At 43.6% G+C, this 26,675-nt stretch overlaps 1 protein-coding gene across 1 annotated transcript in view; it reads left to right on the forward strand.

Annotated features, from left to right (window-relative positions):
- The window catches only part of MAP1LC3A (microtubule associated protein 1 light chain 3 alpha), a 38,789-nt gene that overhangs the window by 4,898 nt on the left and 7,216 nt on the right, over positions 1 to 26,675 (forward strand). Inside the window, exon 2 of the mRNA XM_053393973.1 lies at positions 16,973 to 17,028. Within this exon, the coding sequence (XP_053249948.1) occupies positions 16,973 to 17,028 (56 nt within the window). The remainder of the gene's footprint in view (positions 1 to 16,972; positions 17,029 to 26,675) is intronic.

A 26,675-nucleotide genomic window follows, 5' to 3' on the forward strand; every position in this document is an offset into this window, starting at 1 on the left:
TACCTTAGTATTCTGTTATCTGAGTACTGTTTATCCAAAGACTGAAACAGATGTGATACTGCAGATCTGTGATCAGATCCCCTGAATATTTTGTTTTGGGTTTTTGTTTTTTGTTTAAAACAGCTGGGGTGGTGTTTCAGTTTTGTGCAGAGCAGCAACTCTGGTGGAGGCTGTAGAAATAACAAACCTGTCCTTGGCCATACTGTCCCTCCCCAAAGCTGCTATTTAACTTTGGGCTTTTTTGGAAGGCGGGGGGAAGCCACAGCATGGGTATCTGTACTTTCCCCTAGTGAGGCAAACAGGAATTTTGTATAGCTAAAGGCAAGCCCCCAGACGAAACATTTGCAGTGGAGAATGGGATGCTGGAATGAATATTACATTGGGCATGTCATTGTAAAGATGTGGCTTCTTTTTCTTTTTAAATTAATTGGGAAATCTGATCACAGATTCTTCTACATGGCACTCTGCATTGCAGATCCTGTCCTGAGCAAGGGGTTGGACTGGATGACCTCTAGAGGTACCTTCTAACTCTTATGGTTATGTGATCTTCTGTGCCGCATCTGTTTTGGTCCGATAGATGTGTCTTGTGTAGGCTCCCTTCTTCTGTCTTTGAAGCCTTGCTGAACTGGCATTCCTGAAGGTTTTGTATGCCCTTCTGGAAGCAAATGTTTTCTCCAAAATGTTCTCTTTTGTTGTGTGTGTATTATTTTGCACCAAATTCAGATTCCACCCAACAGGCCACACCACAGATCAGCCTTCGATATCTTGTTTATCTCCAGATGTATTGGAGTGCAACTCCCATCTGCCCTAGCCATTACACGTTTGTTGGGCTGATGGGAGTTGTAGTCTGGAACATCTGGAAGGCGAAACAGGTTAGTAAAGGAAGCCATAGAGAATGTCTCTTGCTTGATGCTTGAAATCTACCACATTCTGGGGTTATTATGTGGTATGTTGGTGAGAGCTGTGGAAAGTTTGAATTATTCTTGGAACCCTTGTCCAGTAATTTCTAAGAAAGCTCACGGAATGGTTTTCAAGTGTTGTCATGCTGTGACAACGCTGCCTTGTCAGTGAGCAACTCTTAAGTATTGTGCAAGCACATTTGAGGTCACACCCCTGCTTTGAACCTGTGCAGCAGCTTGGCCTGGGCTAAAATATTAACTTAGCAACAAATTGAAGGGTCCTTAAGCAAGTAGGGACTGCGGGGACACTACTTGTCCTGGGATGCAACCTTTTCCCCTGAACAGGTTCTTGTGTTTTTAACAGATTATAATGGGCAGGCAACACACTGTTCCTGTTGAGGAAAGCTTTATCCCATCGAATTTCTGCTTGCTGCAGCTCTTAAAGGTACAGGAGCCCTGTCAGGAAAAGGTGGAGGGTTTAACCCTGGACCAAAGTTGCAAAGGCACATAATTATAATGAAGAGAAATGAGAGGAATTACAAAGAGCACTTGACGCCTTAAAAGCCACTATGGAAATGACACCATCACGTGTTGCACTGCTGTGTTTTTCATAACACTGTAGCTGACTCTCCCACATGCCGGAGACTTGAATACCTCTTGAGTTGCTTGTTGTCCTCACAAACCGCTTACTCACCCGCCCTTTGCTCAACCGCCCGCCCCAGTCGAGAAGGGAGTAACAAAAACAAAAATATCACGAGGCTTTTCTGACTACCAGGTATTTGACTGCTGCAATGTATATGCCATCACCTATCTAGAGCTGCTGACGTCTTGGCTGGCGAAGGGCAATGGCTGAAGTTTGCTTTCTCCCTCCCAACCGCCTGCTGTGAGCTTGGGGGGGGGGAGAACAGCTGCTTTAGATGCCAGGGGGTGGGTCAAGTAGGAGGAGAGCAGCGAGCTTGGCTTCTTTCCAGATGCCCTCTTCTCTCCTTCCTTCCCACCCCCGTCTCCCAATCCCAGCCATCCCATTTGAAAGCAAACAGGATTAAAATAGCCTAGGAGGCACAGGGGGCTGGAATGGCGAGGTCAGGCAAGGCAGCTGCGACTGACTGTTACGTGTTCCTTTCAGCTTATTTTCCACATGCCCTTTTGGCTCTCTCAGCTGACTGGTTTGCTAAATACTTTCTGGGAAGAAAGGGTAGAGGGGGGATGTTGTCAGCCAGCCAGCCATCTGCATTGAGCCAAAGATGTTGTTGCTTCTATGGAGAAAGAAAGAAAGAAAAAAAAGTAGCCATGTTTTCCTTCTCTACCTCCTCCAGGATGGGATTAAGAAGCACAGCAGAAAGTGTGTTAAGGAAAATGCCTCAGGGTCAAGTGCTCTTCTGGCTTCTCTGCCCTTTCAGGCCCTGCAAAGTTTACAGTCTGTGGGCTGGGCCTGCAAGGCAAACAGTCGTCACAAGAACATCTGTTTACAAAGTGTTTGAAGCTACTGCCCTTTTCCTGTCCCACGGAGGAGTTCCTAGGGAGAATCTCCTGAAATTTTACAAGACCTCCTTGTATCCTGTACACTGTTTTCATAGGCCCCACCTGTACTATTTAAAGCAGCCATGGCTTCGCTCTAAGAATCCTGGGAAATGTAGTTTGTTAAGGGTGCTGAGAGTTGTTAGGAGACACCCAGTCCCCTCACCAAGCTAAAACTTCCAGAGTACCGTATTTTTTGCTCTATAAGACTCACTTTTTCTCTCCTAAAAAGTAAGGGGAAATGTGTGGGCGTCTTATGGAGTGAATGCAGGCTGCGCAGCTATCACAGAAGCCAGAACAGCAAGAGGGATTGCTGCTTTCACTGCGCAGCAATCTCTCTTGCTGTTCTGGCTTCTGAGATTCAGAATATTTTTTTTCTTGCTTTCCTCCTCCAAAAACTAGGTGCGTCTTGTGGTCTGGTGCGTCTTTAGTTTAACAATGACTCTTCTTTTCCCTGGGAATTATGGAAGTTGTGGCTCTGTGAGGGGCCAGAGTCTTTCCCTTTTGAAAAACTTCAGGTGCTCCTGTTTAGATGTATTTTTCCACTTTTCCCCCCTTTTCTTTTATGGCTGATTTTTGGATGTAGCTCTAGGTTTTCTTTGTTTTCATGCTTTGAAAAGCCTTGATCGTGTTTATTTGTCTTTGCCTTCTGGGATAAGAGTCTCCAAGGTTGTTGACCGAGTTGTTCCCTTGTAGTGACAACCTGATGGGGAAAAGCTGAACCAAACTTGATGGAAACTTAAAAGGGTGAGCAGCGTAGATGAGGCAGAAGCAAGCAGTAAAACATATCATCATCACCATCAGTTAATTTATTCATCTCCTTGTAAAACACTGTCTCAAGGCAAAAGTTAATTAAAAACAGTTAAAAATGCAAAAACAATACTGTACTAAAACTCTGGGTGCAGCACGTCCAAAATGAAAACAAATTGCTGTGTTCGCCCCAAAACTATTTTAAGAAAGGCATCTGTTTTCAGTTCAAACACTTTTGTAGCTGGAAGTAGGAAGCCATTGCTTAGCCCCCCTCCCCCAATTAAAATATCCATCTCTCATTGCACTATAATGAAAGGCTGCAAACCTGTATACACTGTGTCATTGAATTTGATGGGGACTTACTTATGAGTAGACACATACAAGATTGTTCTGTAAGTACGTATAAATGGGTTTACTCACATTCAGGCCATGCTACTCTTTTCAACTGTCCCCTGTTTGTCCACTGCAAACCTGCTCTTTGATCCCAGGAGCATTCCTGCAAATTTTAGTTCAGCCGTTTTTAAGAGGTCCAAATGCATAGTGGACGAACAAAGAACTTTCCCAAATATATAGAAGAAGCATGTCGTCATATAATGTATAAATAACAATTCAATTCAAGGCATGAGCCAACTCTTAAAATAAAACCCACATGTTGAAAGTTGAAATTGGGCTATTGTTACAGGACTATGAGGCCTGAGCTGGAATGTTGATCATGCCAGTCCTAGCCTTGCCTCCTTTCATTGTCCACTCCTGCCTTGCTGCATTCTAACTTTATTGCTTAGGTGTGGCCATGGCACAATGACGCCTTTCATATAGCTATATACATTATATTTCTGACAACAATTCCTCCCCAGGATACACAATTCCATGATGCTGTATGTGCTTATCAAAGTAATACTAAAAAGGTAAAGGTAAAGGTACCCCTGCCCGTACGGGCCAGTCTTGACAGACTCTGGGGTTGTGCGCCCATCTCACTCAAGAGGCCAGGGGCCAGCGCTGTCCGGAGACACTTCCGGGTCACGTGGCCAGCGTAACATCGCTGCTCTGGCGAGCCAGAGCCGCACACGGAAACGCCGTTTACCTTCCCGCTAGAAAGCGGTCCCTATTTATCTACTTGCACCCGGGGGTGCTTTTGAACTGCTAGGTTGGCAGGCGCTGGGACCGAGCAACGGGAGCGCACCCTGCAGTGGGGATTCGAACCGCCGACCTTTCGATCGGCAAGCCCCAGGCGCTGAGGCTTTTACCCACAGCGCCACCCGCGTCCCCAAAGTAATACTAACCAAGGTTTATTATTTATATAGTGCATTTCCCAAACAAAATACTTTATTTTACATGTTGTAAACCACCTCTTTATATTTTAAGAAAGGGCAAATTATAAATTTGCAGATAAATAAATGGGACACCGGGCAGTGCAGTCTTACATGTTTCTCCTCATAATTAAGTTCCATTGAGTCAATTGGGGCTTACTCCCTGATAAATGGGTATAGAGTTACAGGCCAAGGTGGCTAGATTATTGTTGCTTAAGACCATCCAGCGAATTCATAGCTAGGTTAAAGTTCTGAACTGGCACCTCTAAGTAGTAATGTTTGTAACCCGTTGTTGAATAAGAGTTTCAGTGGGTTTAACAATAATTTTTAACGCCCAAAATAAATTATCCTCATAATCCTTGTAGAAGCTTGACTGTATATTTTTCTTTCTCTTGAGTTCCTTTCTTCCAGTATAAGATTGTGATCTGGCACATAACCACTGGCATGCAATCTGGTTGCAATAGGACTTCTGCACACACAGCTGTGCCGAGCATTGTAGGTTAAGTAAATATTTTTCTAAAAGAAAACATTCAGTGAAATTTGTGGCGCTCTGAAACACTTTCAAAACTTAAGTTCTAGCAGAGTTGCTGGATAATGGAGGGCAGTTGTTGCTTTATATCAAAGTGGCACTCGTCTACAAAATATTTGGCCAGAAATCTAGGTTTCTCTCTCTCTTGTTAAAAACAATTTCTTCTTCAACTCATTTGTTCCTAACATACAGTAAAAGTTCTTGGCCAGGGTGGACAACCTTTTTTTCTGCCTAGGCCTGCATTTCCTTAGAGGTGATTGATCTATCAGGAATTGCAGTTCTACAGTGGTAGTGGTGAAACCAAAGGTGCATGGGATCTCATTCCTGTTCCATTACTTTCTTTTCCCTCACTCTTCCACCCCATTTTCTCAATTTCACCTTCTTTGCTACCCACCTGATATTAACTTTAAGGGCCACTTGAAAGGGATGTGAAGGCCACTGTTTGCTCACCTGTCTTCTAGAATTTCTGGTTACCTGAAGAGGAACTTGACTGGATCAGACCCAGGGTCCGTCCAGTCCAGCACCTTATTTCTCACTCACAATGGCCAACCAGATGACTTTGGGGAAAACAAAAGCAGGGTGTGGCAGCAATATCCCTTCTGAGTTGTTTACTCTTTGCTATTCAGAGCTATAGCTATTCTAAATGTATTTAGTGTACTTTGTTAATACTGTGAGATGCTTTGAATTGAAAACAGGGATGAGAATCCAATAATTAAGTCCAAGTATTATATAATACACCACAACACAACACTCTTTTTGTCCAACCTGCCTGGGCCCATACTTTACTAGCTATCCCTAAGATTCCAAAGAAGCAAGTATGAACGGGGCTTTCTGCTTCCTGAGCCTCAGGCTGCCAACTTACACAGTATGTTGTTTTAAACTGTTTTTAACATTGAGTTTTAATGTGACTGTCCCTGGAACCTAAAGGTGAAGGACTGGTTAAAATGATGATAAAATCAAGTAAACAAGAAGTTAGGAACTGGATTCAGTTCCCCAGAGAGACAGAACGCCGGATTTAAATGATGTAGATTTCGTTTAAAAACGAAAAGAAAAGAGAGCAGCATTTGAGATAATCAAAGGCCCATAAAAGTTATACAGTGGTACCTCAGGTTAAGTACTTAATTTGTTCCCAAGGTCCGTTCTTAACCTGAAACTGTTCTTAACCTGAAGCACCACTTTAGCTAATGGGGCCTCCTGCTGCCGCTGTGCCACCGCCACACGATTTCTGTTCTCACCCTGAAGCAAAGCTCTTAACCCGAGATACTATTTCTGGGTTAGCGGAGTCTGTAACCTGAAGCGTATGTAACCTGAAGCATATGTAACCCGAGGTACCACTGTAGATTAGAAAGAATGGTTAGGAATTATGAACCAGAATATAATGACAAAAGTTAACTGATCCTAACTCTGTCCATCCCATTGAGCGTTGATTTTAAAGGCTGTAACAGATGACAGAAAACAGGAGGCAGAGGAAAATGCAAAGGTATAAAAACTCAGGGGAACCCCGTGAGCCAACCAGAAGTCTCAAAAGCTAGAATCTTCTAGCAATTTGGTGTACGTGTTTTCTCATAGCTGAAACTAGTTCCCAGATAGCTTGCCCTCTGGCCTTAAAGCATAATATGTCCAGATAACACAGGTGTCTCAACTTGCTGAGATCATTCCAGTTGTTAGGAAGTAGCTTCCCTTCCAGAGACCAGTTTTTACCCCAAGGCACAAGTGATGGCACCATTTTCTTGATAGGGTTCAACAGCCCAGTGCATGGAATTAACCTACCAAAGCATTCCTGGCCGCCGCCACCCCCACCGTGAGGACCCTTCACCCTGCCCCTTCCTTTGCTGAAATTAGGGTTGAAAAAAGCCATCTGTTGTAGCCAATAGAAGGCTAGTTGATGTGTGTTGGAAATTTTGGAGTCACCACTGGGGAAGGGTTAATGCTTTCTTTCTAGCAGCAATCCCACCAAAAAGAGCCACCCCCCACCCCCACCCCCACCCCGCGGCAATTGTAGTTAGGCTCAAAAGAAGTCTTTTGGCTCCAAGAGAAGGCTTTTTTTCTAAACCTGTTGTCTTTTAGAGACTTCAGTAAGCAAGGGTGGGTTCCCTGTAGGCTGTGCTGTCCAGGAATATCACTTCTTCCCCTCTTTAGGTTTGGGAAAAGCTAAAACACTTCCTTGCATTGAGGGGTGCATGTGGTGGGTGAGGGCCCACAATTGTTTCTTGGGTATCTGAATGTGCCCATGGGCCCTGTTCCAACTGCATACTTAATAATGCTTCGAATAACATAGGGTGAGTCATGCCAAACTTCCCTTTGCAAAAGCCAAGCTTATTCTTCCTTTGCAGAACCTATTCTTCCATACATTTAAGAGCTTTAACAATGCTACAGCCCCGATCAGAAGGTCCTCATTCAACAAAACTGTTGTTCTCCCATAAACAGATTGCATGCATGTATGAAAGCGGATTGAGACACCTCCCCCCTCTTAATGCCGCGTTCAAAAGTGTGTGTTAAACTTTAGGACTGGGGCAAGAGAGGTTATTTTTGAAAAATGACAACCTAAAGGCTCTGATCTGGCATAAGTATCCTCTTCATTCTTCTCTAACATTGGGACACTTGAACTTCAAGAAGAGAACTTTTTAAAAAACAGCAGTAACAACTGATAATAATTTTATGCTGCAGAGAGGTTTTGTTTGAAGACTTTTGTGAGTGGGCAGGTAATACACCCTCTTAAACTATCTACCTGTAATATTTCCACTCTGAAAAGAAGGAGGGAAATAAACATGTAGTGGTAAGAGAGGATTCAGCTGGTTGCTAGATAGTTTTGAAGCTACAGTCATTCAGTGGTGTCACTGGAACATTGCTTGCTTATTCTCTCGCCAAACTTCATATTGCCATGGCTATAAGCTGTTGATACCCCTCTCCCCATTTCTTGAGTTGCATCCATGCCATATATTTAAAGCACATAGCTTCTTCCAAAGAATCCTGGGAAACGTAGTTCTACAAGGGGTAAATTATTGTTCCTATTATTATTTGGGGGAAGTCATGTGCTCTAAACATGGTGTGGAAGTGACCCCAAGTCACAGGCTGCAAGGGAAGTACAGTGGTACCTTGGGTTACAAACAAATTGGGTTACAAACACTTCGGGTTACAGACTCTGCTAACCCAGACGTAGTACCTCAGGTTAAGAACTTTGCCTCAGGATGAGACAGAAATTGTGCGGCGGGGCAGCGGTAGGCCTCATTAGCTAAAGTGTTACCTCAGGTTAAGAACGGTTTCAGGTTAAGAATGGACCTCCGGAACGAATTAAGCTCGTAACCAGAGGTACTACTGTATGTCATTGGTGGCTTTGCCAGAATTACTTGGTCTTCTCTTTCCTACAGCAGTAAGGTACTCAAAGCGCAAGTGCCTTTCATTAACATCCAAGAAAACAGCAACTTTATTTGTTTCTTTGGCAAAAAAATTATATCCTACTTACTGTTCTCAAAATGTGTTAACAAGCAAAGAAAAATATAGTTGTGTGCTTAGCCCAGTCCTCCAAGCTATGAGGTTTCAGGGGAGCAGCACTAGGAATGAGGTCTTAGGTGTTTTGTAGTATTTGTATTTATTTAACAAGCTGGGTACAGGTGGATCACAGCTTAGCACTCCCAACAGATCCCCTCCCCCCAAAAAATCTCAGACCTCTGGATTTGCTTTCTGATTCTCTGTTCCAAAGTACAAGCTGCGTGCCTTGTCCTTTCCATTCGCAGACAACTGCATGAATACATTCCATAGTTTTGAGGAGGGAAGGGGAATCCCAATGTGTCATCTTTCCAGATCCCTCCAGACCAATAATAGTTTTGTTAAACCTGCATCATGACCAGGCAAAGGCCCAAACATGGCCCAACTGGTTTCCTATATACTCTCTGCACTTTTTAATCCTGAGTCTTTTCCAAAATCTTCTCACTGGGACCCCTGAGATGTCATTTAGCTCCAAACCCCATCCCATAAAATGTCTTCATAAAAATTAGCAGCCATCACAACAAAACATTGTTAATACAAATTAAATCAGAGGGGTGGCATTAAAGCAACATCTTTCTTTTAAGAGCTTTGCCTAAAGAGAGTGGTCTTGGCAGCTCATGTAAAAGGACCGGTTTTCCCAGATCTACCACTGAATTTGGTAACTGGTTCTAGCCAGCCACCCCTGAAAGAACGTTATGGAGTGGCCACCAGCCTGTTGGATGGTGGGAAAGCCAAGAGCTTTCTCCCCACCAGATGTCACAGAGTGTGAGGAAAACACTCATTACAGTTATCCTTCCTCAAAATCAACCCCCACTCCCCCAGTTTTGTTTATCATTTTTCCAGGATGATGAGGAACCGTTAATGAGCAGGTGTCTCCCAAGGCACTCTTCACAAGTTCAGTTGTTTACACTATCGAATATCTGCACAGGACTCCTTGTGGATTTTGTTTTCTTGTACATTGCCACTCTCCCTCTTCTTCATCTCTTGGCTTTAGGACTTAAGCAATCAGGTTTCAGAGATTATCGATGGGAACTTGTGCTTCTAAGATGTCCTAGACGCACCCCCTTTATTATCTTGGGTTTATTCACAGGTCACTGTGTTCTCACTGGAACTGTTAACATCAGATATAAACAGCCTCCTGCTATTTCCATTATTATTTATCTTGGAAAGAGAGACTCTGAGTTTGACTGTGCTGTTGACACTCCAGCTTCTCTTCTCCCCTGAACATGTGACCAGGGGTTGGTTGTCTCTCCATCAGTGACCATGAAATCAAGGTCTTTAAACTGTCCTTGATCAGGGCTCCTTCCCAGAAAGCGCATAGGACAGAACTGCAAGTACTTAATCAGCTAGGCCTGATTGGCTTTTGTTTGTAGCTTCTGGTACAATTATAATACAGTACATGACTCTCCAGGATTGTGACATAAATCTCTTTGTAGCATGTGTAACTAACAGCCTCTGTGCAAAAATATCCATCTGTCAGACTTGTGTTTTAATATTTATCCGTTTCCCCTTTTGGAAACCTTATTGGGACCAAACCTCTCTCTGTCATCTACCATTACTGGGGCTACAGTGAAGCTGAAGCTGCCTAACTTATGGCTGACCTGTTTTGAGAAAACGCCAGCCACTTATGAAATGTCCTGACTTGCTTGATTGCAATGTGACGTGTAATGTATTAACAGAAGCGGGGAGGTGCTGGCTGGCGATGGAACTGGCAGGTTTGGTGTCCTCTAACTCAGAGGTAATTTGGCTTGGTGCATTGGCACCCATTTAAAAGATTAGCATGTAGTGGGTGTAACTATCCAACAATAACAACTCAGACTTGCGGCACCTCTATCAAGACTAACAAATTTATTATGGCATAAGCTTTCATGGGCTAAGCCCTGTCTACTTAATCAGGTGTGTATGCCATCTGCTACCACAATAAACATGTTAACCCTGACTGTGCCACAAGAGTCATCTTTGTCTTTTGTTGCAACGATAAAGCACAGGGCAAACAAAATGATAGCCCCAAGGAGCAGATTTCTTGCCAGTGTTTGCAGTCAATGATTCGCAAATCCCTTTCCAAGCAAATCCCTTTCCGAGCTCTACAAACTTAGCAAGTTGCAATAATGAATTTATGTGGACCAACTTACAATTGAAAGTTTGGGTGGCAGTTTTCAAGCCACAAAAGACTCTTAGATTGGGTGCTGGTGGGTGGGAGGATGGATAGATGTTGCTGGGCCTGGTGTTTTCCATTTGTGTTATGTCTCCAAATATTTTGTCCCAGTTCTGCCTCTTGGGCCGACAAAATGCTTCAGTTTAGAAGTACTTTTCTGTTCCCCTTTTTTGTGCATATGTGCCTGCATATGAAAACCAAAACTGGATCCACAGGGACAAATTCTGATGGTTAGCCAAGCAGTGCTTGGTGCTTTTGTCTGCAGCAAAGCAGTGCTCCATGGGTTTCACTTAGTGGAAGGGTCTGTTTTGCTTCACACTCAAAGTCTTGCTTACCATTTTCTCTTGGTGTTCGGATAGCATTTTTCTTCCAGGATGCACCAACCACTCCAGGAGGGTGTTTTGATCTTGCGTGACTTGGTTTTCTTGTAGCTCTCTAGGTTCATCATTGCTCTCTGATTGCGGCATGCTGGACCTCTATTTATTCACATAAGGAGACTGGGATGTAGAATTTTACTCTGTAGCATGACCCTATGCAGCTTACCAACCCTCTCATTTCTGTGATACTGCCTTGCTGTGATAATTTAGCAGTGAGCCATTGCTAAAAGTGAGAGTTGGGTGGGGGAAAACCAGCAGCTGCTCCCTGCTTCCTTGCTATCCAAAATGGGGTTGGAAAGGGAGAGGCTCAGGCATACCACTGGATTGCACTCACAAGAATACAGCAAGGGACACCAACAAAGAATACTTCCTGTTTCTGGTATGCTGTGGAAGGGAGCCAAGTGGGAAAGGAAAAATTGTTTGTGATAGTTAGGGGAGAATCCTCCTTATATAGGTTTCTGGGAGGTTGGTGGCTAGAGAGTAATCCTTACAGTAACCTTGCAAACAAGTGTTTGTGGCCCTCCATATGTTGCTGGATTATATAACCATTGGTTATATAGGAAATTGAAGTTCAACAATATCTGGATGGTCCTACTCTTGTAAACCCACAGAAGTGACGAGCCTGCAGAAACATAAATAAACCTAGCCAACTAAAAGGCTAGGATCTGCTTTGTGCGCCCCCTTATTAAGGTTACCCATTTGAGGACATGGTTGATTAATTAGATTCTTTGCGAGTTTAGAAAACACTTGCAAGACCCCCTCAGTAACACTGTCTTGGTTTGTTGATTGCAGTGAGGCAACCTTGTGCCCTGTTTCCCCAAGAACTTGCTGTTCCTGCTTGACGGCAAGTGGAATGATAACAGATATTGCACAGAGTTAGTGTTCTTATCTACCTTGCTGCTAATAATGAAATCCCCTTGCAAACAAAGCTCCGACCTCTCTGCTTACTGTCAGCTTTGCTGGGGCTGGAGGTTACCTGAGATAGTTTGCATGTGATAATTTGATTTTAGTCTTGTTCTTTCTTTTGGATTTATCTTTGTGCAACCTTCAAGTCCAGCATCCCATTTTCAACAGTGACTGATGGGATATTATACTAGTGGCAGGCTTCGTTTACTCCTGGCGGATTCCTGTTTACCAATACAAAATCACCTCCAGCTACTTTTGTAACTAAGTGGAAGTATTTTTTTATTTTATTTTTACTGTTTTGTTTTGTCAGGTATAACATCCCTCACTTCCCAGTTGAAACAGAAGTTACTGTGAGGCAGTGCAGCTTATAAACATAATGTTGCTGGTGTGGCATTTTTCATTCTGGCGAGGTCACTTTCTTCCACCAAGTGCACAGTTTCTGTAGGGATGTGCATGGAGCAAAGAGGGAGGAGGAGACCTTCTTATCCAGCCATATCGGCCCTGCTGATCATGCACTGGAGCCAGGATTGCCACCCACATTCACTTACTCCTCTTGATTGTTCTTTCCACTGAAATTAATTGCAAGCGTTCAACATAACTGAAACTAGGGCCATACATGCCTCACACACATCTTCTCATTTGACCTAAACTCCCTTCTGCTGCTACCAATAAATAGAGTAGCTGTCTTTTGATAGAGCATCTATTGGTACCACTTGTATCGCAGTCTTCCTCCAAGGAGCTGAGAGGGGTACCGTATTTTTTGCTCTATAAGACTCACTTTTTCCCTCCTAAAAAGTAAGGGGAAATGTGTGTGCGTCTTATGGAGCGAATGCAGGCTGCACAGCTATCCCAGAAGCCAAACAGCAAGAGGGATCGCTACTTTCGCTGCACAGCGATCCCTCTTGCTGTTTGTGCTTCTGGGATTCAATATATTTTTTTTCTTGTTTTCCTCCTCCAAAAACTAGGTGTGTCTTATGGTCTGGTGCGTCTTATAGAGCGAAAAATACAGTATTTTAGCCTTGGAATGTTCCTTAAGAGAGAGGTTATACAGTATTAGTTATCCATGTTGACTCCTGGTCCATTCCAAGCAGAGATGTAGAATGTTGGTCTCAAATGTTCAAGAAAGGACTCCTACTCCTTTTCTCCCAGTCCTTCTGTCCTGGCTATCAATTTCTTTCTTATTTAATGAAGCTGCTCTGGATGTTTGAGGATTATGGCTTCTAACACTTTGGTAAAGAGGGAGTATCTGTATTGCTGTGCAAGCATGAATACTTGCACTGATGGGATGCTTACTTAGTGCCGCATTGGATACAAGCCATACTCAAATTCCCATAGTGCCGTCGATGGCTCCAGGGCATTGTGGGAAACATAGATGGCCACCTGCAGCTCCCACAGCCAGGAAAACCCCCACATGCGTCTCCGCTCCTCCACATGCAGCTGCTGGGTGACCTTGGGCTAGTCACACTTCTCTGAAGTCTCTCAGCCCCACTCACCTCACAGAGTGTTTGTTGTGGGGGAGGAAGGGAAAGGAGAATGTTTGCCGCTTTGAGACTCCCAAGGGTAGTGATAAAGCGGGATATCAAATCCAAACGCTGCTGCTTCTTCTTCTTATCAGTTTTCCATAGTCCTTTGCCTTTCAGTTTCTTCCTACATAAAAAATATGTGTTCTAAAGATGGCAATAGATTTAATACCTCTCTGTACTAAATTCCTCCCTTTTATTCCTCATTCCAGTTTAAACTTGCTTGATCTGTAGGATAATGGCTTGCAGATTGCTTCCCTCCCCCTCCTCCCAGTGATCTGGGTGCTTGTTGGCAATTTTAGCTTGGCTGACTTTTCCACAGTGGATCTGACACAGAACAGTCAACTCTCATCTTCACTTGTATCAGATGCTGGGTAGCCATTAGCTGTGATGGAACCATGAGGGTGAATGCAGAGAAATGGTCTGCTTATTGGGGAGGGGGGGTTCGTATGTTGAAACTAGAAATATTTGCACATTTCTTCAATCCCTGTAATCTCAGTGGATCCAAAAGTGCTTTTGGGCTTTACTGGCTCTATTATTTCTATCCTCACTTCAATGCTTTTATGTGAAAAATATTCATGCATATAAATTACTGGTGTGTGCGTGTGTGTCTGGTTCACCCGTGACATACTGTGAGCAGCTGACAGCATATGCATTTGTAGTGCGCAAATGGGTGACATATAGATTATACTAAATTTGAATGGTCTTTGATGGTGCAGTAGCGCTGAGCTTTACACTTGGGCTGGCTCATTACTCACAAATACACCGGACGGACCCTTCCACTTCTTTCTCATTTAAATTCTTGTGTCACTGCAGAATAACATGTCATGCCGAGTTTGCATGAAAAAGGCTGGCTTAGCTATATCCTAAGTCCCAAGCCTGAAGGAGACAACTTCTCCTAGATATTGGAAATGCACCATGAGCAAGAGGGTTGCAGCTAATGTGCAGAACTATAGGTGTATGTGAGCTACTATGGTAGTTAAGGGTACCAGTTGGGTGCTGGAACTCCCTAGTTTGGGTTATGTTGGGTCATCTCAAAATCACCTGATAGTTTTGGACTTGTCTCTGTTCTCAGCCTCCCATCTGTTATACAGGGATGATGATAATAATAATACTGGCCTTAATTTTATATACTTGTTTTATGGACCATTGGAAGCACTTCAAACACTTGTTAAAATAATAATTATTTCCTTTTTTAAATGTATTTTTTATTGAATCTTCTGTTTTACAATTTAAAATACTCATTTTACATCCTTAAGGTATCAGTGACTTCCCTTCTTCTCTTTCCATGGTTCACTTTACATATTATAAATTCCTGCATATTTTACAAAAACTATACCAATCAGTATTTCATTATTGCATCCATCAGAACTTATTTACACTGTTGAATTTATCTTAATGTTGCCAGCGTTTTCAGCTGTACACAATTAACATTTTCCAATCTTCTTTAAACATACATTCTTCTTGTTCTCTTATTCTATATGTTAAGTCTGCAAGTTGTGCATATTCTATCTACTTAAGTCGCCATTCTTCTTTGGTTGGGACCTCACTCATTTTCCATTTGGGGACTAACAAAATACGGGCCACAGTAGTAGCATACATAAATAACCTTTTTTGACACCTGGGAATTTCAGTCTGAATTATCCCCAACAGAAAGGACTCAGTTTATCAGAAATATATCTGGCATCAGGAGACACAAGCAGTGAAATCTCTGTAACAATGTGGAAACCATGCCTGAACGGAACTAAGAAGATTTTTCTTTCCCTCCTAATGAATGTGCATAGAGCAGGCATCCCCAAACTCAGCCCTCCAGCTGTTTCGGGACTACAACTCCTATCATCCCTAGCTAACAGGACCAGTGGTCAGGGATGATGGGAATTGTAGTCCCAAAACAGCTGGAGGGCCGAGTTGGGGGATGTCTGGCATAGAGTATTTCATTCTGCATTTTTTGAGTCTACTAATTTATGTGGGCTGTTTCACATGTTCTATAGGGACAAACCTGGATTTGCTGCAGTGTGTACTCAGCAGAGAGCTGCAGCTATTCGTGATGCCCTGGTGAGGGCAGGTGTATGATCTGCTTGTTTTCAAATGCATGTCCCATCCACATGTTTTCAGATGTTTATCTGAGACTTCATGGATATGCCTTAAAAAACGAACGTATAAAGTAGTCTTCCTGATTGTCCTAGTTATAAGGAGATGGAGCATGTGTGTTTTGTAAGCTGCTTTGAGGGCGCTGAGTGACGGAAAAATAGCATAGACATCCCGTAAATAATACAGTGATACCTCATGTTACAGATGCTTCAGGTTACATACGCTTCAGGTTACAGACTCAGCTAACCCAAAAATATTACCTCGGGTTAAGAACTTTGCTTCAGGATGAGAACAGAAATTGGGCTGCAGCAGGAGGCCCCATTAGCTAAAGTGGTAGCTCAGGTTAAGAACAGTTTCAGGTTAAGAACGGACCTCCAGAACGAATTAAGTTCTTAACCCGAGGTACCACTGTAATCTGCATAGGCTAAGGCATCCTTTTACATCAGAAGTTTGGCTTCCTTCCTGAATGCTTTCCTGATGAGCTGGCATAAGCCTTTCACAATGTGGATAATGTCCAGCTTAGTTACATGTAAGGTAAAGGTAAAGGTACCCCTGCCCATACGGGCCAGTCTTGCCAGACTCTGGGGTTGTGCGCCCATCTCACTCAAGAGGCCGGGGGCCAGCGCTGTCCGGAGACACTTCTGGGTCACGTGGCCAGCGTGACATCGCTGCTCTGGCGAGCCAGAGCCACACACGGAAACGCCGTTTACCTTCCCGCCGGAGTGGTACCTATTTATCTACTTGCACTTTGATGTGCTTTCGAACTGCTAGGTTGGCAGGCGCTGGGACCGAGCAACGGGAGCGCACCCCGCCGCGGGGATTCAAACCACCGACCTTTCGATCGGCAAGCCCTAGGCGCTGAGGCTTTTACCCACAGCGCCACCCACGTCAATGTAAATTACCATCTCATTGCTGTAGCAGCTCTGTACTTTGGTGTTTCCAGACAAGGACTTAATGTTGCAAGCCAGTCATTGGCAGCAGGTTTTCTGATTTTCCATGGGAAGGGGGAAATTGGGATTAAATGGGGCAGGGATGGAGGATTCAGGGTGGCATTTTGATGCCAATGGCCTCATGTGGATGTGGCAAATAAACAACAACATTGTGTGCATGAGCAGCACCGATTCCATAATAAGCACTTGTCTAGAAGCATACTTTGTGTTATCTAGCTTGCTAATCTGCATGCTACTTGGGTGTGGGTGGACGTCAGGTGATATACAAGACTTCCCCTAGATGGGGGGATTGCTATATAAATAGCAAATATTCTTATTTATTGCTGTAACTGCTACATTCTGACCACTGTCCCAGTTTGGTATGAGTTGTATAATCCTGCTTGCAAACATTTGCAAGGTTCCCCCCCCCCCAATTTTTTATTGAAAAAAATAGCCAGGAAAAGTCTTCCAAATTCCTAAATCTGCTATTTTTCCCCTTTTACAGCGGATCGTTGTAAAGAAGTACAGCAGATCCGAGAACAACATCCAAACAAAATTCCAGTGAGTATAGAACGGATGGTTGTGTGGTGTGTGTGCTTTTGTTTGAACTTCTGTGTTCCTGTGTTCCATGCTTCGGTTTTGCTCTCAGTGCCAGCCTGCTAAAGTTGCTCATTTTCCCCTTACATGGGCCGAGATGGAATCGCTGTATTGTTAAGACTCAACATCTTGAAAGCAGAAAATAATAAAATGGGGCCTGTCCCCTTATAAAAATTATAGCCAATATTTGAGGGCAAGGATATGCACTCTGCAGGTTGAAGGTGGAAATGGATGTTTAGGGAGAAAGCAGTTTACAAGGCATGCCAATAAGTTCAAAGAAGACAAAACCCAACAATTTAGCAAACATTCAATAAATTCAATGTTGCAAAAGAAGCAATCTTAAATGAAATACGTAAGTACAAAGCTAAAAGAAATTTGACAATAAACTTCAAACTGCTGGTACAAGGTCTTATTTACTCCAGGGAGCCTCAGCTGCCTGGTTTAGGCCTTATCTGCACTATACATTTAAAGCAGTATTATACCACATCAATCTGTCATGGCTTTCCTCCAAAGAATCATGCAAACTGCAGTTTAAGGGTGCTGAGAGTTCTTAGAAAACCCTTCCTCCCCTCACAGAGCTACAATTGCCAGAGTGGTTTAATAGTCAGTCCCTCTTCCCAGGAATCTCTGGGAAATATAACTAGGCCCCTGTAAGTGACCCCCTCTGCCAGCTGCTGGCAACGTTTATTATTTCCTAACCAAAGGAAGCAGCAAAAAGAAACAGCAGTCCTTTTAATTACAAGGGCTGAGCATGCTCCGTTTACTTCCTACATGGTTTGTGGCTCTCTTTTGCTCACCACCCCATCCTATTTCGAACTTTCCTTCCCAAACACTTCTTTGGGCTTGGGATTCTAATTACAACATTATCAAACATTTATCTTCTCGATTGATTCTATCCATGATTCTATCCTCCTGGCTTTAACCTTGAAGTAATCAAGTGAATGCCAAAGAGAAATTCAAGTTTCTCTGGGGAGGTAGTTGCCTCAAGGCACAAACATTACTGCAATCTCTTTCACTTGTGCCAAAGCAAAAGCGTACCTGGTACTCCAGCCTTATCAAAGGACGAACTGGAGAGTCTAAACTAGAAAGCAGTAATTTTTGCATGGGAGAGACTTTCCAGGAAATTATCCTCTGAACTGTTTTTTTGGTTGTGATCATATACTTATTCCTCCTCCTCTTTGTTTGTCCCCAACTGAAAGAATAATGTAAATTAAATAATAATAATAATTTATTATTTATACCCCACCCATCTGGCTGGGTTTCCCCAGCCACTCTGGGCGGCTTCCAACAAAATCTTAAAAATACAATAAAACAACAGACATTTAAAACTTCCCTAAGCAGGGCTGCCTTCAGATGTCTTCTAAAAGTCAGATAGTTGTTTATTTCCTTGACATCTGATGGGAGGGCGTTCCACAGGGCAGGCACCACTACTGAGAAGCTCCTCTGCCTGGTTCCCTATAACCTCACTTCTTGCAGTGAGGGAACCGCCAGAAGGCCCTTGGAGCTGGACCTCAATGTCCAGGCTAAACTGTCATCTGGATATCTATGAGTGCTTCTGGATGGGTGCGCAAGCTTCCTTTTCTTTTTTTGCATCTGCACAAAGATGTTGCCATCAAGATGTTAGCCTATGTTTCCTCTACCTCCCCACCCCACATTTACTCCCCACCCCACATTAATCTGAAGTTAATCTTTTAATTTGAGAAATCAAAGAAACCTGTTGCAATTAACTCATTTGTAGTGTTGGCCCGTGGAAGAGCAGGGTCTCTGGGAAGGGGTACTTGACCTCCTTAAAAGCTCCCTATTCTCCGGATTGCAGCCCTTTCTTCCTTGTTCCATTCACTTGCATGGAGCAGAGGAAGAGGAGGGGGCTGCAGCCAAGCATCCCCTTGAAGGTTGAATGCAGTAGTTCTCTTGCTCTTGGATGAAGAGGAGAGAGGGAGAGTGCCCAAATCATAATTTTTGCCTGAAGTGGCAGAAGAATTTAACAGATCTTGCCTGTGTGGAGCTATTCTCATTGTTAAATCAGATTTCCGTGAATGTTTCTAATAATTGTGGGCTACTAATGTCCTTTGCCACTGCTCATAGATTTCCATCATGTTGGACATGGGTTTGTTTGAGGCAACAACTTGAGGAAGAATGTGTCAAGAGGAACAGAATAAATTCTGATAGAAGATCTAAAATTTAGTCAACAGGGATACCCAAATTGTCTACTGAAACTTGCCAAACCTTGGGTTGGAACAGGGCAACAGTTCAGATGGGCAATAGGCATGGCTAGCAGGTAGGGAAAGAACAGAGGGAGTCTGCCAGAATGGCTGGTTGGTGAATTACTAGATTGTGAGTTACGGTATATATTGGCATGAGAGTCACTGCTCTCAAAAGAACTGTATTTCCTTTTTATGAGCATTCAGGGCCTCCGCTTTGCTGCTTTGTTCTGTTGACAGCTCCAGCAATGTCAGATTCCTTCTGCCGTGGCTCAGAGAAATGTATACTAGCTCTTTTGTTATGAGCATATTGTTCCATTGAAATATGAGTTCTTGAAAAATAACACTGTTGGCTCTAGACTTGCGCTGTTCTCTCATCCAGTCTCCAAATACTGCGAAACTTAACTTCCTTCATAAATACTTAGCCATTGTCGCTGGGTAGCAATTGCACAAAGGTCAATGGAACCATTGCTGCCTGTCTATGAAAATGGCGCAAGAGCAGGCAAAACTAATCTATGCATTATGGGGAGAAAGGAGACAGCCGATCACAATTTTGCCATTTTTAGCAGCTGCCCCAGCACAATTTTGTATGTCTAAGTTACATTCTCTTAAGTGCCAGGTGCCATGCTTGAGGAAATGTGGCCAAAATCAGAAGCTGAATACAATCAACTTGTCACTTAATCTGGGCAAGATGTGAATGGCAGGTGACTAGACAAAAGAAAAGGGTGGAAAATATTTTCTGCTTATAGTTTAGGGATCATGCAGACAAACTGTGCTGCGAGTGAAAAAAAAAACAAAAACCATAGCATTCTAGAATCCAAAGGGGTTGTGACACATCGGGGGGGGGGGATTACTAGCAGACCCCATTTTTATATGTCCCTGCTCCCCATCCAGAAAATTAGGCTACCACCAGACGGAATGAAACTCTTGCCAATTCCTAGTTTGACTAGCTGCTTGTGGAGTTTCTGAGCTTCAGTCCACCTCTGGGGAGGAAATGAACAAGAGGAACTTTACTTTGCCAGAGTCCACAGGACACTGAACTTAATGAAACGTCGTGAAATATCATTATAATACAATGGATAGTGTTATAACACGAGGGGCAGTCATGGGGAAAATTTTAGTGAGAATTTCATGTTTAAGCCGAAGAAGCTAAATGCCCAGCTATAAAAGGAAATTTATTTGGAGAGGGGTATGTGGGAGTAGGGAAATCTTTAACGCTCCTTCAGACTTCACCAGACATACTTCCAGGATCATTCATGCAGTAAATTATGAGGACTAGGAATTCAGTGAGGAGAACAGTGTTGTGTTGCACTCAAGTGTATTTTTCAGGCTTCCCATAGGCTGGCTACTGTGAGAACAGGATGCTGGGCTACTAGACTGGCCTTTGACCTTTGACCTGACTCTCTGTCCTTCTGGATTCCATGATGGAAGAAAAGTGAGATATATATGTAAGAATTTAAAATAAAATAAAAACAAAGGGTGATTTTGTCTCAAGCACCTAGTTTCAGATGGATGCTCTGCCCCAGTGCAAACCTGGAAAATGTTTATTCAGGAGCAACCCTTTAAATCCCTAGCTATGGAAGAAACACTGTCCCTGGACGCTATCATTGTTACTTCTTCTGGGCACTAGGCCAAGTCTGTCTTGTTTGCCTGAGGGTTTTAAATGGTATTTCACATCTTCGTTGTAATACCTTTATTTTCTTTTTTCATATTGTAAGATGGCCTTGAAGTCTTCTTGCTTCTTTCCTTTTTAAATGGAGAGATGGGATATGACAATCCTGTCTTGTTTTGCTCCTGCAATGACTGGACAGAATCGTTCTGCTCTCCCCAGCTGTCTCCTTGGCCGTCTTTCTTTCTTCTCCACCTGTCTCTCACTAGCCTCTCCTGCTTGAGAGTCCATGCTGGGTCAGCGCTAATCTTGTGACCACACAGTGGTTGCCTGTTTATAATCTCTGCTGTCAGCTGCTTGATTTGAGAAGGAACGGGGACAGGTTCTCCTGGCTAGAGGGAGCCAAGCTCTTTTTAAAGTAAGAAGAACCCTGCTGGATCAAGTCAAAGGCACATCGAGTCCAGCACCCTGTTCTCACTGTGGCCAACCAGATGCCTGTGGAAAGTCTGCAAGCAGTACATGAGCAAAAACAGCACTCTTCCCTTCTGCAGTTTCTGGCAACTGGTGTTCAGAGGCCAGCTGCCACTGCCAGTGGAGGTAGAATATAGGCATCATGGCGAGTAGCCGCTAATAGACTTGTCCTTCATGAACTTGTCTAAATCTCCTTTAAAGCCAACCAACTTGGTGGCCATCACTGCGTCCTGCAGGAATGAGTTCCATAGTTTAACTATTTGCCGCTACTGAGCTGCATTCTGCTGTCTATGCAAATTAACCCAGTCTGCATTGTATTTTCTTACAAGTGAGACCAGCAGCAAAACATTGCAGTGTGTGGATTGCTCCTTTTGGGGTTCAAGGCAGCCAACCATGCGCGCTCTCAGGATACTCCATCCCCTTCCTCTCTAGTTTTGTAAAAAATATATGTTCTTCATCTTCTCAACTATCAGCATGTTCAGTTCTCATTGGGGTATTTTGGACTCCTTCAGATTTGCTCCCCTTAACATTTTATTTGTAGCTCTATAAATCTTGATTATCCAGGCATCCTGGTAATTCTTCCTTGTTCATGTGTGGTGCTGTTTAGGCTACATAAGGATCACCACTTGGAAAATGAGTTGGTTTGTGATATTTTGCATAATTCCACCGCTGCTGGTCAGTGAGGAAACTGAAGGGAGGCTATGCAGGATTTTGAAATCCAATCGGCAGTGCTGACAAGTAGGCATCTTATTCAGCATCCCCTCTAGCTCCTTGGATTTCACTAGGCATTGACCACATATCTGCAAAATGGAAAGGCATTCCTACAACGCTAAGATTCTGAACTTTGTGGTTGGTACCAAATCCTGTACCTTGCATAGTGTTCATTCAGTATTGCAAAGTACACAGCTCCCTAGCCAACAGCTCTTTAGCTATTGGACTCTAAAATGCCACAAGCATGATATCTGGTGTGCTTGTATGTACACCCATCTGTTCTCTGCTACTGATACTTGAATAACTGTTTGGTTTGGTTTACATAGCTACATGGGAAGCTGTTTAGCTCAGTCCTTTGGTACATCTAGCTGAGTATTGTCAGTGCCTGACTGGCAGTAGCTCTCTAGAGATTCAGAACCGGATGCTTGCCAGGCCTGCCTGGAGATGCTGGGAATTGAAACTGGATCCTTCCACATAAGAGGAGCCTGCTGAATCAGGCCAGTGGCTCATCCAGTCCAGCACCCTGTTCTCATCGTGGTCACTCAGGTGCTTGTGTGAAACTCACAAGCAGGACTTGAGCACAAGTATACTCTTCCAACAATGGTATTCAGAAGCATTGCTGCCTCCAAGCGTGGAGGGAGAGCATAGCCATCAGGGCCAGTAGCCTTTGATAGGCTCATCCTCCATGAAATTGTCTAATCCTCTTTGAAAGCCATCAGAGTTGGTGGCCATTACAGCCTCTTGAGGAAGCAAGTTCCATCGTTTAACTATGCGCATCATGAGGATGCTCTGCCACTGAGCTATGGCTCTTTCCCAGCAGCACCACACAAGAGCAGCTCATGATGTTACTAGCTGCGGATAGAGTGATGGTTCTCTCTCCAGTGCCAGCAGTGCTATCGTCTCTGCATTCCTCCCCACAGTCCTGGATGCCATCAGTGTCGTGGCTGCTATCTGCCACATTCTCTCCAAATGCCCTATGGGAAGTTACAATACAAGGCAGCCTTTGACAACAGATTGCAATGATCACAGCAGCACCAACCAACAAATAACTGTGGCTCAAAGTCACTGTGGACAGTATTTTTGGAGCTTTGTAGGTGAACAGCCTTCAGTCCCTCCTACCTTCAAATTAGATGGAATATGGGCAAGGGGAAATAATTTAGAAAAATAATGTTGCAAGGTGTGAAGAATGCCTATTACTGCAGAATGTGTTGTTTGTTAATATGGATGCTTTTTTTAAAAAAGGAAAAGAGCGCCCTTTGCAAATCAGTGTTTTAGCTGAGCGGTTTTGCAGCCTTTCAATCTTGAGGGATCTGTTTCTAGAGTCTTCCAAGGATCTCATGCACACTGCAGAGGATTTGGGTATGTGTTCTAGGACGCACACTCATCTGATGCATGGTGCTAGCAAGGCGTGTTGGGTCTTGCCATCGCCCTTGCCAGAACTACAAATGCAGCCGAGAACATGTACAGCATTCTTCTGTAGCTGCACATTGCAGAGGAAAAATCAGTGGTGGGCAAGCTGCCTTTCCAGAAGATGTATCCGCCATTACTGATATTTTCCTTGAGGAACCCCCTGTTACTTTCCAGGGAACCCCAGGGATCCAAGCAACATAGTTTGAAGAAAAAACAACAACACTGTTCTGGTCACTGTCAAGATCTCCATCTACTTTGCAAACATGGGGAAGCACACAAAGAAAGAGATTTAAGTGCCGCTTGAGAAAAAAACATTAGATAATTTCCTTCAACCACAAATTTAACTTTCTGCTCTTGACATTTCCCCCACCTCCTCTGCTCAATACAGTATCTCTAGCTGGCTCTGAAATTTCATCCTAGCCATCTCAGTCATGCCATACTCTTAACCTGAATGTGTTTGAAAGCAGAACGCATAATCCTTATCTATTGCCCATCGCCTGCCACTCCACACTTCTGTGTCATTGTTCAGTTCTGCTTCTCTCTCTCTCTCTCTCTCTCTCTCTCTCTCTCTCTCTCTCTCTCTCTCACACACACACACACACACACACACACACACACCTTCAGCTTCTTCTTTTCCTGCACTTATTCCTAAGGTTGCTTTCAACTGACAACTTTCCACAGGTCCACACTCAGTCTGTGTGTGCATGTCGTCAATGCTGCTCTGTTGCTGCACTGTGATGTTAACACATTTCAAGTGTTCATGCATGAAGACTCAGAGACCCTAAACTATTTTTTTCTGGAGCTTTTGCATAAGGTTCACATTCTTTCTTGTCCGACTCTATACCTCATTTATTGTCTCCCTTTCCCCCACTCCCGTCTTAATCCATGCTCTTCCTTAAGAATGAAGACAACTGCCTTCGGTATATACAGTGGTACCTCGGGTTAAGAACTTAATTAGTTCTGAAGGTCCGTACTTAACCTGATACTGTTCTTAACCTGAGGTACCACTTTATCTAATGGGGCCTCCCGCTGCCACTGTGACGCCACCACGCAGTTTCTGTTCTCATCCTGAAGCAAAGTTCTTAACCCAAGGTACTATTTCTGGGTTAGCGGAGTCTGTAACCTGAAGCATCTGTAACCCGAGGTACCACTGTATATAAAAAACTCCCTTTCCTACCTTAATATCATGCCACCCTCAGCCTAATAGTCTGTCTTGATTCTTCCTCTACTCAGTTTCATTGGGTGACCCTGGGCTCTAGAATTTTGAGAGAGAAAGCAACATCTCCTTATTCTCTGTTCCCCCACCAAAGTCCTCTCCATCCTTCATTTTTTGTCCTGCCTGCACTGCTTAGATTGTAGATAAATAAGCCTGGAGTTGTGTCACCTCTGTATTCCCTAGGGCACCCAGGATGCTGTTAGAGCTAAGCGAGTAGCAAATTTGCTGTAGTAAGCAGTCTCCCATTCACTTCTCCTGGGTGCCTCTCAGCCCACGGGTGCAGAAACAGAGTCTTGTCATAAATCTCTGAATGGCATCAGCTGTCACTGTAATCTCCAAGCTGTGGACAGCAGCAGCAGAAACAGCAAGGGCTCCTACTCTGCCTACTCTCATTGCAGGAGGAATGATTTCCTCCTGTGAGGATGGTGGGTGGGATTGGTAATTAAAAGGATGCCTCTTATCTCCTACTGTTGCCATTAGACACCGGTAAGGACTTTAGCAGAGAGGAAGATGAATGGTGAGGATCCAGAGAGGAAGCTATTGAAGCCAGCAACGCTTATGCTGTGCTCTTGTCATCTTCCATTTGTCTAATAGTAGAACATAAGGATTTCCTAAACTCAGACGGTTGACAGTAGCTAGGCACTTATCACCATCTGTGCAGGCAGATGTGTGCCACCCCTTCAGTCACTCTCACTCTATCCTTCACTACCCTTTTTCAGTCTGGGGACACGCATGCAGGTGTTTCTGTATCTCTCTGTGTATATGCACACCTTTAAAATGAAAAATCCTACGTAGTGCACCCAAGTGCAAAAGCAAATGTTACCAGCCTTAGTTATCACGTTTCACAATACAGTGGCATCTTGGTTCCCGAACAACTTAGTTGCCGAACAAATCAGCTCCCAAATGCCGCAAACCTGGAAGTAAGTGTTCCAGTTTGCAAACATTTTTTGAAAGCCGAATGTTCAGCGTGGAGTCCGCTTGAGTGCAGAAAGCTCTTGCAGCCAATTGGAAGCTGTGCCTTGGGTTTCGAACCGTTTCGGGAGTCGAACAGACTCCCAGAATGGATTAAGTTCGAGAACTGATAGTTTCCTGATTAAGGTTTGTGCAAGAGTGATGAAGAAGCCTTGTGCAAAGGCACTATATTATTTTTATTATTATTATTATTATAATTATTATTATTATTTTATTATTCTAAAAGCCTGGTTTATATACCACAATTACAGTCCCCAAAATTATCCCCCACATGTTGAGATCTTGAGAGAATGGGTCATTGAAATTCAAACATGCCCTCATTATGCAACAGTTGATGGAATTAGGCATTCTAGTATCTTTTGGGCTGCTGGAAATAAAATGGCTGGATTGTACTGGATTGGAGCAAATGTAAGTAGGGCTGTGGCAGTAGAGGCCACCTATCAGACTGGCAACACATACACACACCCCAAATTAGCTACCAATAGATATATATATATATATATATATATATATATATATATATATATATATGGGAGGGAGAGAGAGAGAGAGAGAGAGAGAGAGAGAGAGAGAGAGGGAAACAGTGAGCTTCCATACTGCAGATGGAATGGGTAGCTTTTACTTAATAGATTTTTCTGCAGTGAAAGAAAATCTTTAAAAGTATGGCTTGGCATTTTGACAGTGGGATCATTGTGTGGATGCTGGAAAAAAATATTTTGCAGGCATGAGCCGCACCAAATCTACAATAAGCTCCCATCTGGAAGGACCTTTGGCAAGGAGCAGAGGGGCAACATCCATTGTATCCTAAAAGGCTCTGATTGAAGGCGATTATTCACTATGCTTTTTAATAACTGCATGGCAAGGAGACATTGAACAGACGTGATTCAATGCCCTGAACATGTATTTGAATGCCTTGCTTCTTGGCTCTTCCCAAAGGCAGCTGGTTGGCAGTGGTTCAGATGGACGTCTGGGCCAGATGGACCTTGGCCTGATCTTTTAAGGCCAATTCTTACACTAGGAC

Source organism: Podarcis raffonei, chromosome 6, assembly GCF_027172205.1.
Source record: "Podarcis raffonei isolate rPodRaf1 chromosome 6, rPodRaf1.pri, whole genome shotgun sequence".
NCBI classification, from domain to species: Eukaryota; Metazoa; Chordata; class Lepidosauria; order Squamata; family Lacertidae; genus Podarcis; species Podarcis raffonei.